The sequence below is a fragment of the Phaethon aethereus genome (genome assembly GCF_964289735.1).
Source record: "Phaethon aethereus genome assembly, chromosome: 3".
Classification (NCBI taxonomy): Eukaryota; Metazoa; Chordata; class Aves; order Phaethontiformes; family Phaethontidae; genus Phaethon; species Phaethon aethereus.
In genome coordinates, this window is record NC_138576.1 from 109,406,724 (window position 1) to 109,423,062 (window position 16,339).

The window sequence follows — 16,339 nt, forward strand, 5'->3', positions numbered from 1 at the left end:
TTGTAATAAGTTAATGTTCTTCCTCAGAGCAGCAATTTGCTCTAGAAGGTGAAAGAGTCTTTATCCATAACTCATACAAAGTACAAGGGGCACACTCTGTCCCAGGAAAGCCTTTTCAGCATATTTAAAAAAAATGCTCTATAGAACAATAGCGCTTGTATTTTAAAACTTAAGAAAAGCAGCCAAGGTTTTGCAGACACAAAGAGCAAGCAGTATAATGCTGGAGTACACAATTTTCATAGTAAGGTGGCCTTTGGGTTCCTGAAAATGGTAACAGGCACAGTTGATACAGCTGCTGCAGACACATCCCAATATTGAGTTATGTTATTCGCAATCCAGTCAAATCAGAGTACTCTCAGAAGAAGTTCTCTTCACCTAACTAATGAAACATACAATCCAACAAGTTGACTTCACAGATAGCAAAGCATATATTAAATAAACCTTCTGCAGAAGGAGATAGCAGCAGTCTCGAAACAAGAAACCAAAACCAGATGTCTAACAGTTTCTGGTTTTGGTAATTAGATATTAATTGTAGCTCGAAGTTTTTTTTTTATTTTCTCATTTTTGAAGTGCTTCATTACCAATTGTTCTGTTCGGCACAACACACTTGAATCATGTTGTTCACATACTGAAATAAAGTATCTAAAAGTTCTGTTGCTGTATTTACAGAAGTTCAAAATTCTAAATAAAACAAACAGCTACTTTTTTTTATTCCCCGTACCTACAATGGAAGATTTATTCCTCAACTTCCACAATGGTTCTTTTTCAAAAATGCTCAGCAATCTAGTACCTAGAAAGCAGCAGCATTCAGCTCCCATTTGAGCTTTACTGTTGGTTTGTAAACTAAGACTAAAGTTTATTTACATGTAGGCAAGACAAAAGAATTCAAGGAGGGGGGATGACAGACCAAACAAAACACTCAACTAGTGTGAAGGCTCTCAAAACCAGAAGTGACCACCCCCAAGAGCATCAATTCTCCATCATCAAAATCTCAGATACAATAAGATAAAACCCCTCACCTTCACTCTCAGCAGTTTCTCTCTCTTGTCTCTCACTTTTATGAAGTGATTAAGTTTTAGTTAAACATTTACCTAGTAGTGCAATTCAAGCATGCTTGATCAAAATACTGCCAGAAGTTCAAAACAGATTAGTTCCAACTAAAAAAGGGAAAGTTGTCAGTGTTCTATCATTTAAGTAGTACAGAACTTAAATTGTCTAAGCTATTAGATTACTGTTACTTCTGTCAGTTTAATCAAAATTTGGCTTCCACTGTCTTTAACTCACCTCATTATGCCCAAGCATGGCAGCATGTACAGCGCACCACATACTGATCTCAGACCCCTGCAACAGGTAGGTACAATAGGTTGAGTTGAGGACAGAATGGAAGCCTTTATTTTGAAGTGGGGTTTTTTGGGAATTAAAGTAGTCATGAGTATGTATGTATACATACCAAATACACAAGCTTAGGAAGTACCACATTAGGTAAAAAAAACCAGAACACCAAAAACTATGGTCAAACTTACATCAGCAAACAGATTGAGATGGCTGAAATTCAAGACCAGATTTGTGGCATATAGTATCTTTTATATCCGGCTTCAGCTAGTCTGACTTCAGTAAACCATGCTCTTTACTGTTGGCTTGAATGCTCTTTGGGGTTTGATTAATCACATCAAACCCCTTCAGAACACCCAGTGTTATTTACATACTTGTAGGAAGACTAAAATTAAATCTCTTTCTATTAGTCTGATTTTAAGACTCACTTCTGAATTAGGGAAGCCACAGTTCCAGTATCTGATAATTTCCAATAGCTCTTAAAGTGGGGAACAATCAAATTTCCATGCACACACACAAAACTGCTGCAACAATATGATACAGCAAATTGCAAGCTAGACGATAGTCTAAAAAAGTAACTTGAATACATGAAGTGCCAAGGATATTAATTTTAAAACCTTAGGATGGCTACAGTGAAGTACTATAGAAGTCTGTGTCTTTAAAAACAGATCCCAAGTAACTAAAGAACCTAAGTCAAAGCAGCTGAGTTCAGGAAGTTTCTATAAGCAAGTTCATCAGTACTTAACTTCCTCAGATGAGCTAACCCTAACATGAAAAAAAATCCCCTCTAAGTCCAAGCATTGGCCTGTTACATGAACACACACATAGGGTATCATATAAAGCCCTTATTTTCTAGGTGTCCTAGCCCTCACTCTGTTATTACACCATGCACAGCAGTCTTCCATAAAAGCTACACTGAGTTTTTAGGTTCTTGGCTAAGTTCTCCTGGATGATGAAAAACCACTCAATTCAGACATTTATTATAAGCAAACATCTTTCTGCCTCATGTCTACTGGAGTATGGTATTCTGAAGATTCAGAAGCAGCACCAGTTTTGTTAAAAAATGACGTTATCCAGATAGTCGCAGAGCTAATACGTAGGTATAAGAAACATTCAATTCTTACTACCTTACAAATCTGAGAAAATAGTTCTTTATATCATTCATATTATGTAAAACAGAAATATCCATTGCCCATTTCTGCTGTTTTAACCTTTGTGTTCAAAAGCACCTCACTGTCCACTATTAAAAATGGAAGCTGTAAGTTGACTTCATGAAGTATGCTTCAGTAGGCTTTCTGCATTCCAGCAAGCTTGAAGATAAAGTCTGGGTAAGTAACATACTAGTGATTCTCCAGTGAAAACACACAGCAATCACATGTTGATGAACAAACAGACTGTCTGTCCAAAATTATGAGAAACAAGTGGCTAAGGATTAGCATAGTAATACATTCTAGTCATACCCGTCTGATTAAAATTTTAAAGCTCCGGTCTGACCCCATTATCCCATATCCAGCTACCAAAGTCTTTTATACACACCTTCTCTACTCCCCTCGCTACTCATTTAGTGAGAAGTGTTTTATCCTAGTCAACTCCTGTTAAACCAACTCAGAATAGTTTTCATGTTCCTTTTAACAGTAGGTACAACTATACTATTTTAAAATACAAAGAAAAAGTATTGTTGCCCATTTTAAAGGTCAAAAGGGTTTCTTACCTACTACAAACATGATCTATTAGCAGCGAGACAGAATCTAGATTACTATCTAGTTTGGTATTATGATATAGGCACCGGTCCCGTTGTAGTTCCACAGCCTGACGTAGCAGGTTCTGTAAACGCCTTGGAGGAAGCATCACTGATGGGGGTAGGTACGCTTTAAAAGAGTTATTAAGAAAAACAAACAAACAAATACATCAAAACCAAGTTACAGCTAAGTGCATATTTTGATTTGGGTGTTTTTGGAAGAGCCCTTAGTAAATAAAGCTTAAAAGCTACAGGAAAAGAGTGCACACAGCTTGTCAAATTTACAGCTCTCTGTAATTAGAAGCATGAACTTCTGGGAAGCAGAGCTGTACGCAAGGTATTTGTAGTTATAGTATATATTGTCCTGACCTACAAGCACCATTTACACAAGCTAACTCAAAACCTAGTATTTAACCAAATCTGTAAAATTATAAAACAACAGTATCAGCTGTGTTCATTTAAGGAATTCTCTCTTAACACTATCAAAATAAAGAATACCATAGGTTTTACAAATCCGATACATAGTATTACAACAGCCACGAGAAAGGAGAAGCCATAATTCATAGAAAGGTCTGAAACCACTATAAACCAGTACTAGTATCACCAGTGGTTATAGGCCACACCTAGCTTCAATCTCTTAGTATAGCTGGCATTTACAAAACACTCCCCTCCACCCCCAAACTGCATGTTTCATCCCCAAGTTATAGTATTAGTGCATGCAGCAGAGCTAAGAAATAAGAGCCCCTATTACAAACGGTTTATCAGAGACAGCAAAAGTTTAGATACAGAAGACCAAAGGGTAAAGGCACCTAAAGGCATCCCCATTAACCAAGAAATACAAAAACAAGCGGCAAAGGCAGTTAAAGTCAATTCCCTGGGATACGTCACTATGAAAGATGTACTGGATTTACAGCAGTGTGAATAAATTCTAAACATTAGAACATCTTACTCTGGAGTTTGTCCAAAAGTTTAGATCTGGAAGCTGTTCCTTTCCCTTCCCACTCTGCTTTTGCACGCAAGTCTTCTGCATGGCTACACATCAGATACCTGTTTAAAAAAAGCGCACACACACCAACAGACCAAGTCTTTCTGGAATCATTCTTCTCACTTTTAAGCATGATCTATATCATAACATTCTTAATGAACAGGAAATAGGTGACTTAAGCTTGAGACTGGTAGAAAAAGAGGCAGGGAACTCTTCCACACAAACATGCATCTTCTTCAGAACAAATGTCTACAAATTGGCAATAGAAAAAACAACCACCCACAAAGATATTTTAGGAAGGTAGAAATGTCTTATTTTCATTTAAGAACAAACCAGACTATATTCACCTATAGGTTAATAATTTTCAAGATCAGATGACCATACATGTGTATGTATTAATTTGGGTTCTAGTACTATAAAAGTAAATCATAATCAGGTTATTTTGAAGCATCTGAAATAGAACATTGTCTACTGAATAGTATCCTTTACTCACCATTTTAGCACATCTCACTACAGCTTATTAATCAATAGGATAGTAGATTTAATACAGTTTGAGGTTTTATAGTGTCAGCTATAAAAAGCTATAGAATTCCTCAGAAAATTCCACCGAAAGAGCTCTCTGAGTCCAAACACTTACCCACTGAGGACATGAATGCGTTCTGTATTATATTTCAGAGGCGTCAGTTCACAGCGTAGAACTTGAAGTGCCTCCAGGACCTTGCCATCCTCCAGGTATTCCAGGTACTTCTGCTGCAGCAGCAAAAACTTCATCCTCTGACATGACAGAAAGCAGCAGTCAGGGGAAAAAGGTTGACTGAAGTTTCAGAAAACGTTTGAGCCTAAACAGAACAGTAGAAACCATTCTACTATGCCCTTCAGAAATACAGCTATATGTAATGTTTCATTACTTAATTTCTTTTTGCTGGGTTTTCGACAACATTGCAGCAAATTATCCATGAATTTCCTTCCTGCCTTATGTAGCTACATGTATCCTCCTATATCATTTCTCAGATGCCCCTTCAACTTGTCTCATTTTCATATGCCATATTTTCACATTTTCAGCCACCATTCTTCAAAGTCTGAATGAGACAGGCTTCCCAATCTTACATTCTATCAAGAAAAGCACTCAAAAGCAGCTCATCACATATTTAAGACTGCATGACAGCACAGAACACATCAGGCCAACTCAAGTTCTCATACTGCTTACATAGGAGCTGACATGGATTGTTTGCATAGCTGCGTAACAGATAGCAATAACAAATTGACACTGCCTGAGGTTTTGTTTTGTAGTTCCACATTAAGTTGTTTTCATTGGGTGTTGTATTATTTTTCAGGATTACAGGAAAAAAAAAAGTTTCCTGTATTTAGGAATCACTTCACTTCTCAGAAGTAATCACTGCTATTTCATAGTTTTCCTTTCACCTTGTACAGTTTTTGGTTGTTTTCTTTTAAAAAAATAATCAAGCCTGCTATTCTAACAACAAATGTCTGTGGATAAAAAAAAGAAAATGAGGCATTCATTTACCATATTCAAAAACCTGAAGTCCTAGAAATTTCTAATACCAATTTATTAGAAACACGGTTTGGTTGTTTCTGGATGAAACCAACTATTCTGTGTTTGCACATCTTCTTTACTGCTAGCAGTTATCACAGAGAAAAGACATTTCTGGTCCACAAGACTCACCAGGTTAAAAAAGAAAATTTACATTCTTAGACACATCAGTGAGAAACAGAATGAAGATTAAGTGCAGCAAATCACATTTACTTTTCTAATGAATACACCACTAGTTCAATCACCAGCTTCCTTTGCTCTGTCAGACCTCAGGCACCTCACTATTTTCATGCTCATATTTGGTCAATGTTTACTCTGTTTCAAACACACTGCTAGCCTCCTTAAGCAGAGGGATAATTGGGAAGTTTAAGATGCTCCCATCCTATTAAAGTTTACATGAAAGTTTAAGGCTTACTATATGTAAAATCCAAAGTTAAAACATAAAGCAGTTTTAGCTTCCAGAGATGTTCTGTTCTTCAAAAGAATAGTTTCCACATACAGCGCTATTAACTTACCACACAGCTTTGTGAAGCATAAAACATTACATAGTAAAGATGATTTATGTTCAAATGTGTCTGTAGTACTCTATTGTCCTGTACATGACAGGCAAACCCGTATTATATTCCCTATCCAGCTCTTCAGTTTATTTGAATTTGGAATTTAAGTTAGAGTATCACTGTACAGTTTTTCCAGGTGAGGCAACATTTTTTGGTGTTCTGACATGCAGAAAACCAAAAGAAAGCTATCCCAACTATTTACAACCTCAGTGGTTGGTTCCATGCAGTAGGCCAGCAGACCTCACACTGTTTGCTTACATACTAGCAGCAGGAGGGATAAGAGCTTCCTCTCCCAGCTATGCACATGCTCACAAGGATGCATGGAGATGCTCAGATAGTAGTCACATATCATGTTTCACTCCTCTTGGTCACCTCACGCTGATTACGACCACCAAATAAAAAAATAGTATGATATTTCCAGTTTGTTATAAAAACTATAATCCCTCCAACCCTTCCTTCTCCATTCACTGCATATAATTTTTATCATCTTTCCCTTAAGTGTGACAACCATACCTCTATCTAATGACTCTTTCTCCCTCCCTGCTTTTAGGACTTGGCATGCTAATTGCATCTCTTCAGGGGGAAGAGTGAAAAAAAGAGCAGAAAACCCTAAAACACAGTTTTTGCAACACCAGTCCCAACAATTCCATGGAAGCATTACCATGCAGAGTGCTGTTGCCAAATTATCCGAAGAGGTGTAACTTCAGTGTTGAGTTAGAAAGTATAACTGCCAAAAAAAGTCACAGTGCCATGTGTGACTGGCATTTTACGAACATAAAAGCCTCCAGAACAACACAGTACTGTACACTTCATGCAGGAGTCTGCTGTTAATGTAATGGAGAATTAGAATAAGAGATAAGCAGTTAAATTGTAACTTATCTATAGCAAAAGGCAGGGACTAGAGTAAAGTGTTGATAGGGAAATTAAATTGGTTTTCTAAGCCACTTTTGAGTATGCTGTAGGGCAAGTTTTGGAGCAGTTATCAAACAATGGCATGAATACAGCCTCCTTAAGGCAGAAGTCACACTCCAGTGACATCATATTTCAAGTAATTTTTTGTATCAGAGCACTCACAGCCTCCTACTACGTATTTCTGGGCAACTAGTGACTTTGACAAATAGATTTCACTGAACAACTGAATTTTGTTTTCATTTTCTCTCAATTACCTATGCGCTTCACTAGTAGTACTGCTCATTACTTCCAATACCACCTTCTCATGGCAGACAAGACTATTTTGAGTACATTGCTTCATCTAGAGCTCAAACAACCTCTTCTAGAGGGAAGGAGAACTGTTTATGTATTGGCAGCTGTAAAGTAAAAGCACAAACCCCACTATTTAAGTAGAACAGAATGACTATAAAACTAATCTGACGCAATGCACCTACAAGAACAGCTTACTCGTTCCCCATATTCTTTAGCTGCCTTACAAAGAAGGGAAACAAAAATTATCATAATCCAAATTATACCGTGTACAACATAATACAAGTTCCTGGGAATTGTTGTTATCTCAGTGTTTGCAATGGAAATTCAACATCATTACGCTCCTTACTGTTGAACAATTTAAATCCAGACAGCATCACTGTTCAGCTTATAACAAAGATTCTTCACCTTGTAGAACCCATGAAAGAGTCCAGTACAACAATTTCAGCACTGCACTATGGCTGGATTTGTTCAGTTATCACTACCTCAGCCTGCCTTTCTACTCTATAGAGAGGATGACGATAGAGTTCATTACCTTGTTGTTTCTAGAAGCTATTATTTAAGTGTAAGCTGAATCTCCGATCACCCTGGGGCAAAACTAAAGACAGAGTTAATAGGTTTTTGTTTGTTTTAACATATGTACTATCAGCATTTTGCTTTCTTCACACTACATCCCTGATTACCAACATTAATGTTTAGTACTTCTTCATTGTCCTAACTGTTAGTAGGAATGCCCCTTGCAGAATCTTAAATTCTAGGAAGTTCTGCATGCACCACGATTGACCAGCGCTAAGTCACCAAAGGTGAAAGCCTTGGCAACACAACTGTGAAAATAATAGGACAAGCATCCTACCACTGTCAGGAAATTGGGCCATTTTGATCACTGGTTACAGCAGCAAATCTTCAAGAGTTTAAAAGAGTAAAATGCATAATAACCTAATTTCAGGATTATATTTTGGTGTTATTTTTGACCTGCATATCTTAACAAGCTCCACAACAGTTTTATTACTGTACTAAGAGTTCAAAATAAATAAGTAAACACTGCTGAAACAACTCTTCTTTGAAATGAAGTAACTAAAAGACATGCTGAAATGATCAGCTAATGTTTCAAGACAAACTTAATGCAGTAGCTATCTGCTTAAAGCCTGCAGAACTGAGACCCCAATTTTCATTACTTTGTCTTTAGCCTTTATTACTTTGATAGTCTTGTAAAACACTATAAAAGCACTTAAAAACCATCCAAAACTTAAATCTAAGATTTGATATGTAAAAGGTAGAAAATACTCTGGCCTATACAATTTAAGAAGGCTTCAACCATACCAAATCCTGCCACTTAAAGAGCAATTCATTCCAACAGGGAACTGCCCTTAATGCTGGTCGCAAGAGGGTCACCATACAGGCAGGTGGAGCACTTTGCTCAAATGACAAGATATAAATCACTTTTTTGGTCATATTGCCTGCTGTGGGCTGTATACCTCCAGAACTGCAGGAAAGCCCCATTTAAGTACATGAAAATAAAAAGTAAAGAGGACAATTTGAAAGTGTATTGTAGATGACTATAGAGGAATAATCTCCAGGTTTCTTCCTAGGTTCAATTAGTTACCCCAGATAGATGCCATAATATGCTTGAGTAGCCTTAAAGTAAGCAAAACTTCAGGCTGGCTTGAAGCTGATATTTACTAAGGGTTACTCAAGGAAAAACAACATGCTTCCATCTACTATAAAGTTTTCCTACAGGTTGTCTCAAGACAGCTGTATCTTACATGCTGGAAAAGTAAACATGACTAATGCCACACTATATAGCACTCAGTTGTGTTGACACAAATAGAAATAGCAGACTGTCATCCCCCCCAACATATCAACGCACAGCAAAGGTTTACAAATTGAAATCAGCCATTTAATGTTTAGTGTTTTCACCTGTAGATCTTGAAGTACTTTGCAGAAGTAAGGAAATTAAAACAGGAGTAGAATTTTCAAAATACATGCATATCCTCTTCACTAACCAGACATCTCAAAAGCAGCAGTATATCCTGATTATTTTGTCCGGGTCATATTAACTATAAGGAAAAAAACACACACCAAAAAACCCCAAACAAACCACCAAACACACACACCCTACTTTGTTAAATACTCTGTGTCATCTAAACTTCTAGGTACCCATTCTTCTTGTATGCACACATTTTTGAAACATCTAGTCATACAGTATGAGTCACAAGTCAGGAGTCAGGAAATCCAAAATCTTATTTTCTGGTGTTGAAGAGTTACCTGCAGTCCTTGTTTGGACTTTCCCTAATCAAGACATTTATCACCTTTATTACCTCTGACTCTGTTGCAGGCAGGATTACCTACAGAGCATAAAGCATCCCTCCTTACCTGTTATGATCTTTCACTAGTTTGCTGGGTGCTGACTATACTAATACGCACCCATAATCTCAACCACGTACAAAAGAGTCGGGCGGGGAGGGAGGTGGAGACAGTGCACACATGATGAAGCACGCACAAGCTCAACTTACTCTTGCAAATCAGTATTGTCTTACTAACACACACACGACATTTAATACTGTTATCTGTTTTAAATTATATGAAATTGATATAAAGCAGAACTTTAACAAAAATAATTAATACTTGGTTCAGGTAAAGTTCAATCTAAGCCAAGTATTTTTATTGCACCAAATTTTATTCAAGCAGTTAGACATCAACATTGAAGAACAGCATGCTTTCAGAGCCCTCCAAAATGAGAGAAGGAAAATGTCCCCTTTTTCCTCAAATTAAGTTCTCCAAAGTTACAATGCTAATACTCAGTTAAACCCCTGACTCCCAGACATGTAAAACACTTCAATACTACTGAGAAATTTGGTAACTTCAGAAGTTAGAAACATGAGAAAATCTGCTTCAAATGGCCATTCATATTCACATACATTGGTTTCATACTTTCAGTCTCCACAAACTATTGAAAGCTGCATGCAATATTCTAAACTATTTTAACAACAAATCTTATGTATATCAAGTCTTTGAGAAAAGAGAAAGTGAACTACTAGTCAAATCAAGAGCTGCTAAGCTTTGACCAAATTAATAGAACAGAATGTAAACTTCTCTTAAGTATCCTCTGATGTTTTGTTAAACATCTGTTTTCCTACTTCACTTCCTGTTCTCTCTTTCTCTCCCTCCCCCACAAGACAGGAAATTGTCTTGACAACAAATGAATCAGCTAGAAGTGGAGCTAAGCAGCCATCAGCTGATTCTTCATTGTTTACAGTCACAGACACTTCAAAAAGCCTTGCTACTGTTTTCTTCCCAAGTGACCATAGTTGTTCTAACTTCATTTCATTAAAATAAATTAAACACAAAGGGACAAGCCATTTGAAGAGCTAAGTAATGATTTTCATCTCAAGATAGAAAAATCAAACCAAGAAACACTTCCCTCAAAGTAACTGAAATCATAACAACACATATTGTAATTGTTGGTAAACCCCATGACTTGACCTTTTATTTCTAGGTTCATCTTTAAAAAACAGCCAGCCAAAGAGAAAAAGCTCTAAATAAAATCCCAAACAGCAATACAAATGCATTTGCTCTTTAGAAGCCATCTGGAAAAGCAACAGTATTGTTCATGGTCTATAGCAGCCTCTATATTCTTGTAACATGCTATTACAATGCCAACTCCACATTAGTATTACTGCATTTTATTTCTAAACTTCTCTTCCCTCAAGAAAACCTAACTCCCATAAACACGGATTGTGAGAAGTATTCCAAGTTCAACATTAGTATTCAACATAGGCAGTTTCTACAGAAACTGACCTATTTCAGGATTTATATTTTATCAGTCAAGTATGCTTAACAAAGTTTAAACATTCAATACACCAAATATTAGCCTCAATACTTTCAGGCTTCCTACCTTACATTCTAAAAAAGAATTAAAGTTCAGATTAGTATGACGTTTGAGACAGCATGCAAGTCACTTAAAGTAAACAAAAAAGAAAACAAGAACTATGGACAACCAACTCCATAGTGGAAGATTACATCACTACAATTAGTCCAACTATACAGCTCTGAAAGAGTTCAAGTGTGCCTCTTACCACAATTGCATGCGGAGAATGCACTAAGGCCTTAAGTTCATTCAGGTCGTTCTCAGCCTGCAGAAATCAGCATAAGAAAAAAAAACACACAAACAAAAAAGTATATAAGGAGGGTGGATTTTGAATTCTCTCATAGATACTATAAATTTAAACAGTGGTTAATACAGTCCTATAAGCCCTACGTTACCTTATCCCATTCTCCTTCCATGACATGATTGCGGAATTTGGTAGCAGAAGGATGTTCTAAACGACATCCTGACTCTTGCATGAGAAGATCAACAGTCTGGCTGCAGGAGAGATACAGTGTAAAAAAACCCGACCAGTTTTACCCTCACAAATATACCGCCTGCCATGATAACAGTTAACCATATTTAAAAGTAACTTTTATCAAAGTAAGAATACTATGACCAGATTCAGATGTTTGTCCAAAAAAGACTACCTCAGCTGCCTGAGACATGTAAACAGCTACCTATATCTAAAGCAAGTTGTCAATGAGCTTGAAAGCTTCGCTGAAGTACCATCAAGTATGTGACTTACCAGTCACCACAAACAGCCATCCCTGCACGGAAGATAAACTTAATGAAGGAAGATACAGACTAGAACGCTGTTAGCTACTGGCTACTATCCCCTGCCCTCTCCCTCCCCCCCCAAAAAAAAGAACACAGAGAGCTCCTACATCTGCAACAGGCCCATCTTTTTCTTCTTCATCACATATTAAAAGACTGGCTCCTTAAAATAAAATAAACAAACTCATGAACCTGTAGCCCTCCCCCTTTTACACTAAAAATAGCTTATTTACTGCGGTGTCGTCTATGAACAGTCACGAGTTGTCTGTTGCTGTAAACTTGCCTCTTGTGTCAGAGGCAATTTATTTTATGTGCTAAATTCTTTATAATTGACCCATTCCACAGTGTTTTGAAGTTGTCTTTTGTGGTAGCTACGTGAAGACTTTACAGGACTTCTCTAGCCTAATTCCAAAATTACGATGTGTTGGCTTTAGCTTTACTCAAAGCAATTGTTGTGATTAAATTCTTAGGCTTCCCCTACTCCACTGGGAGATTATTTTCCTTATTTCTGATTTTAAGAAAGAGACAACATACTTGTTTCTAGTCTACAGATAAGGTTATTATGAAAAACATGTGTCCAGCACAAATCTGCAGAGGCCTTCAACATTTACAGGGACGAAGGTTTTCAGAGTGAAACCAAACAGCCTATTTAAGTGGCAGTTTAGTTTGTGCTCACTTCCTCCAAGCTGACAAGCCAAATCTTGGAGCTCATCTGCAAAAAGCCCCCCCCCACACCCCCCGCCCCGCTGCGGGCTCCATTATGTTTACCAGATAACTTCTCCACCACTAACACATTTGTATTAATCTACCCTTATCGGTGTGCAACTCGACTTCCATGTTGCCATTTCTGGCAGAGGAAGCTCCCGGCCTGTCCCTTCGCAGACACCAGGCTGACCGGCACAGGCTTGGAAAACACATCTCCGGCTCCATTTTTTTGCGAGCGGGCGGGCCCCACTGGCTCTGCCTCGCTCGCACCCGGGCACTGGTCTCTCCTCGTTAGGGACTACCAGGCTGCGATAGGGCAGTTTTTTGCCACCAACACCCCCTCCCTTCAGAGGTCCCTTTCTCTCCCCGCGCCCCAGCTCCCCGCTTCGGGCTGCCCATCGTTCGCGGGGACCACCGGCCTCCCGCGACCCCGCGCCGGACCTTGCCGCCCCCTCCCCGCGGACGGAGAGAAGGACGGAGAGAAGGACGGCAGGGCGTGCGTGCGGGGCCTCCCCCGGCCCCTCGGAGGCCCTTCGGTCAGGCGGTCCGGCCGGCGCGGAGAGGGAAGGAACCCCCCCACCCGCGGCTGCGCTCCCCCTCACCCCCCGCGGCCTCCCCGCCTCCGCGGCCACGGCCACTTACTTGAGGCCCAGGCCATGAAGGTGCTGCCCGATCAGCCGGATCACGTCCTCGTCGGACTGCGAGAGCCGCTTCTTCTTCTTCAGGGCACTGCCGCCCCCGCCCCCCAGCTCCGCGGCGGCCGGGCCGGGGCCCCCGGCAGCGGGCACCCCGTTGTTGACGCTGAGGCCGCCGGGGCTGCCGCCGCCGCTGTTGGCCGAAGGCAGCAGCCCGTTGGCGTGGGCCAGCTGGTCGCTGGCGGCCGTGCCCGCCGAGGCCTCGCCGTTCTGGGCGCCTAGGCAGCCCAGCTCCGGGCCCGCCGGCCCCTGCGGCGGCTGCTGCTGCTGGCCCCCTCCTGCCCCGTTGGCCTGCATAGCGCTACCGACGCCGCTGCTGCTGCTACCTCTGAGCGGGGCGGCGGCGGGGGCGAGCCCGGCGGGGAGCGAGGGGGACTGGGACGAGGTGAGGCCTGCTCTGCCCGCGGAAGCCCCGGGCTCTCCTGCTCCCTCCACCGCCGCCGCCGGGGAGGCCCGGGCTTTCTTCCGCGGGGGCGGGGAGGCTCCGCCGGTGTCCGAGTCGGAGGAGGAGGAAGCGGAGGCCAGAGTTTCCTCGCCGAGAGCGGCCGTGGTGGGAAGCCGGGGGGGCGAGGAGGGGGAGGCGGCGGGGGTGAGGGGAGGCGGAGCGGGGCCCTGTGCCCCCCGGGTGTCCCGGAGGCAGCGCCGCCGCCCGCTCGGGGCTCCCTCTGGCGATAGCGGCCGCCGCTGCCCTGAGCCCCCGCCCGGCAGCCCCAGGCGCCCGGCCCGCTCCGCTCGCTGCCTGCTGGGTTTGTCTCCTCTCAGCCCAGCTGCAGCCTAATGGAGTCCGGGCCGGGACGTCACAGGAAATTCCTATACTGCCCCCTACACACACTTCCGCCGCCCGGGGCTGGGGGTGGGGTACGGGCCCTATAGATGCTGGGGGGCGGCAGCGGGGCAGGGCTCGGGGTCGCCGCTGATGCCCCGCTGGGGCCTCCCGGGCTGCCGCAGGTCGTCTTGCGCCGCGCCCGCCCGGCCTCCGGGACGGGGGTCCGCTGACACCTATGGGGGCTGTAGGCGTCCTGCCCGCGGGACTCCTGGGGGTCCTGTGCATCTGCCCGCGCCTGTCAGACCCGGGGCGAGAGCTCGATGGCGGAGACGTGCGAAGGCACGCATGACATGTGGCGAGTGCCCACCGCCCGGCACGTCTCGGTGGGACTGGCTGCCCCCATAATGCGGTGGAGGTGACCTGGCAGGAGAGGCTTACAGTAATTTCCTCAAGCAATCTGGGTTGGTTTTTTTTAAAAAAGGAATAAATGCTCAATGAAGCTGTATCCTGTGGTTGCCCAGGTTGGTTACTGGAAGGGTTCAGACCCGCTGCTGGTCTTGTCTTTTGTAGTTGCTGCGTGCGTTGGCATGGGAGCGGGTAGAAAATGACATTTTTGTCATAGATCTTCCAGGAATGTTGGGAGTTGGGGCACAGTTGTCGGAAGACACTGGGCATTTTGGGCGTCCCAGTCTCTGCTCTGAGGTGTCTCCCTCCCATCCCCTCCTGTGCGATGGAAGGGAAACTCAAATCCTCAGCCAAGTCTCTGGTGAAAAGTCATGAGACGAGTGAAATCTTGGTCTTTAAAAATAGTGTCTTGAAATAATACGTTGTGTGTTACTCGGTTTAGAGCCTGGAATTTTCTTTTTTTATATTCTCAAGCTTTATTCCAAAACCCAAAGGGAAAATTTTTTTCTTAATGAAAGCTGAGATTAATACCTCATCATCTTTGCCTTCAGAAGCTGAGGTTTTAGGAGCACTTATGTTAAAATGGTAAGTTTGGACAATAGTACTTGCTTTCAAGTGCAGCTTTGAGGAGGTCTGACTGAGGGAAACCATGGGCCCAAGACCAGTGGAGAAGTCTGTCAAGAGACAAAATCTATGAAAGGAATGAAACCAGAGAAGGAGATGAGACCTCACAGAGGCCTGGCCAGTTGAAGTAGGTACCATACCTTGGCCCTGTTTAGAGGCCTCAGAAGGTATTTGACTGATAGCAGCTGAAGCACTCTTACAGCAAAGGGAGAAGTCGGAAAGAATGTTGTCACTGAGCACTGCCCAGCTGTGCCTGTAGTGTTAAATTCAACACTGGTCTTCCAGAGAGAGGAGTGTGTTCATTTTGTGTTCCTTAGCTCACCAGCCATTGCTGGAGAATGTGTTGCTTGTGTTTTAGCCACTTCACCACTGCCGTATCTCCTTTCGTCTCCATACTCTGTCTTTTTATCATTCTTGAGTTCTTCCTCAGTCCTCCCCCTCCCCAGGTGCCATCACTGAATCTTTAATTCAAAGTTTTGGGTAAAGATGACAGGAACAGTACGGAGAGCAGCATAGAGCCTGTGGAGGCACCTTACAAGAGCGAGCTCTAAAGAGCAAGACTGGGTTTTCCAGAAGGTAAAGTTGCCCATCATTCTTTCGTGCCCTATGCTTCAGTGTCTGGAGCTGGGGGTAAAAACCCCTTCCCGCCATACCCGTTTGTGCCACTGTCCCTCCAGCTCCTTGCCCTGCCACGCTGCCCTCACAGTGCCCTAGTCAGTCACTGCTGCAAGTACCTGCGTGTAGCCTGCTGCTCCCACGCACCAGCTCCCGTCTTGATGACCCTGTGAAGAGTACATCTGTGATGAAGGAAATGCAGAATCCCTTTCCTGTAGCTGGATGGTATCACATGGGTAAGTGGCTCTATATACCCATCTGTGATAGAGAAAAGGGTCTCACAAAGTTGCGGTATGCCCCATTCATTTCAATGAAATATTCTTGGAGTAAAAGTAGTGTTTGGAGCTGAAAAAACTTAAAAGATCACCTTTAAGATGTACATCTTGGTGCATTAATCACAGTGAAAGTTCTTCCCACTCCTGCCTCGTTTTCCTCTTTGGGGGAGGAAAAATCCCAGCAGAAACACAAAGAGCTGGGAGGAAGAAGCTGGGTATTGCTGGGATGGTACAGGCCCGGTTACTGG

The 16,339-nt window shown here is 42.2% G+C and overlaps 1 protein-coding gene across 2 annotated transcripts in view; it reads right to left on the reverse strand.

Annotated features, from left to right (window-relative positions):
• Positions 1 to 13,773, reverse strand: part of WDR26 (WD repeat domain 26) — a gene marked incomplete at its 3' end in the record, with an annotated part of 28,041 nt that extends 14,268 nt beyond the window's left edge. Inside the window, exons 1-6 of one of the 2 annotated variants that reach the window (XM_081997147.1) lie at positions 13,354 to 13,773; positions 11,628 to 11,727; positions 11,441 to 11,497; positions 4,693 to 4,829; positions 4,020 to 4,117; positions 3,044 to 3,200 (exon numbers count right to left, since the gene is read on the reverse strand). In XM_081997147.1, the coding sequence (XP_081853273.1) occupies positions 3,044 to 3,200; positions 4,020 to 4,117; positions 4,693 to 4,829; positions 11,441 to 11,497; positions 11,628 to 11,727; positions 13,354 to 13,703 (899 nt within the window). In that variant the 5' untranslated portion in view covers positions 13,704 to 13,773. Of the gene's footprint in view, positions 1 to 3,043; positions 3,201 to 4,019; positions 4,118 to 4,692; positions 4,830 to 11,389; positions 11,498 to 11,627; positions 11,728 to 13,353 lie in introns of both variants that reach the window. The other variant, XM_081997148.1, reaches the window with a different exon arrangement.
• Positions 13,774 to 16,339: the final 2,566 nt, after the last annotated feature.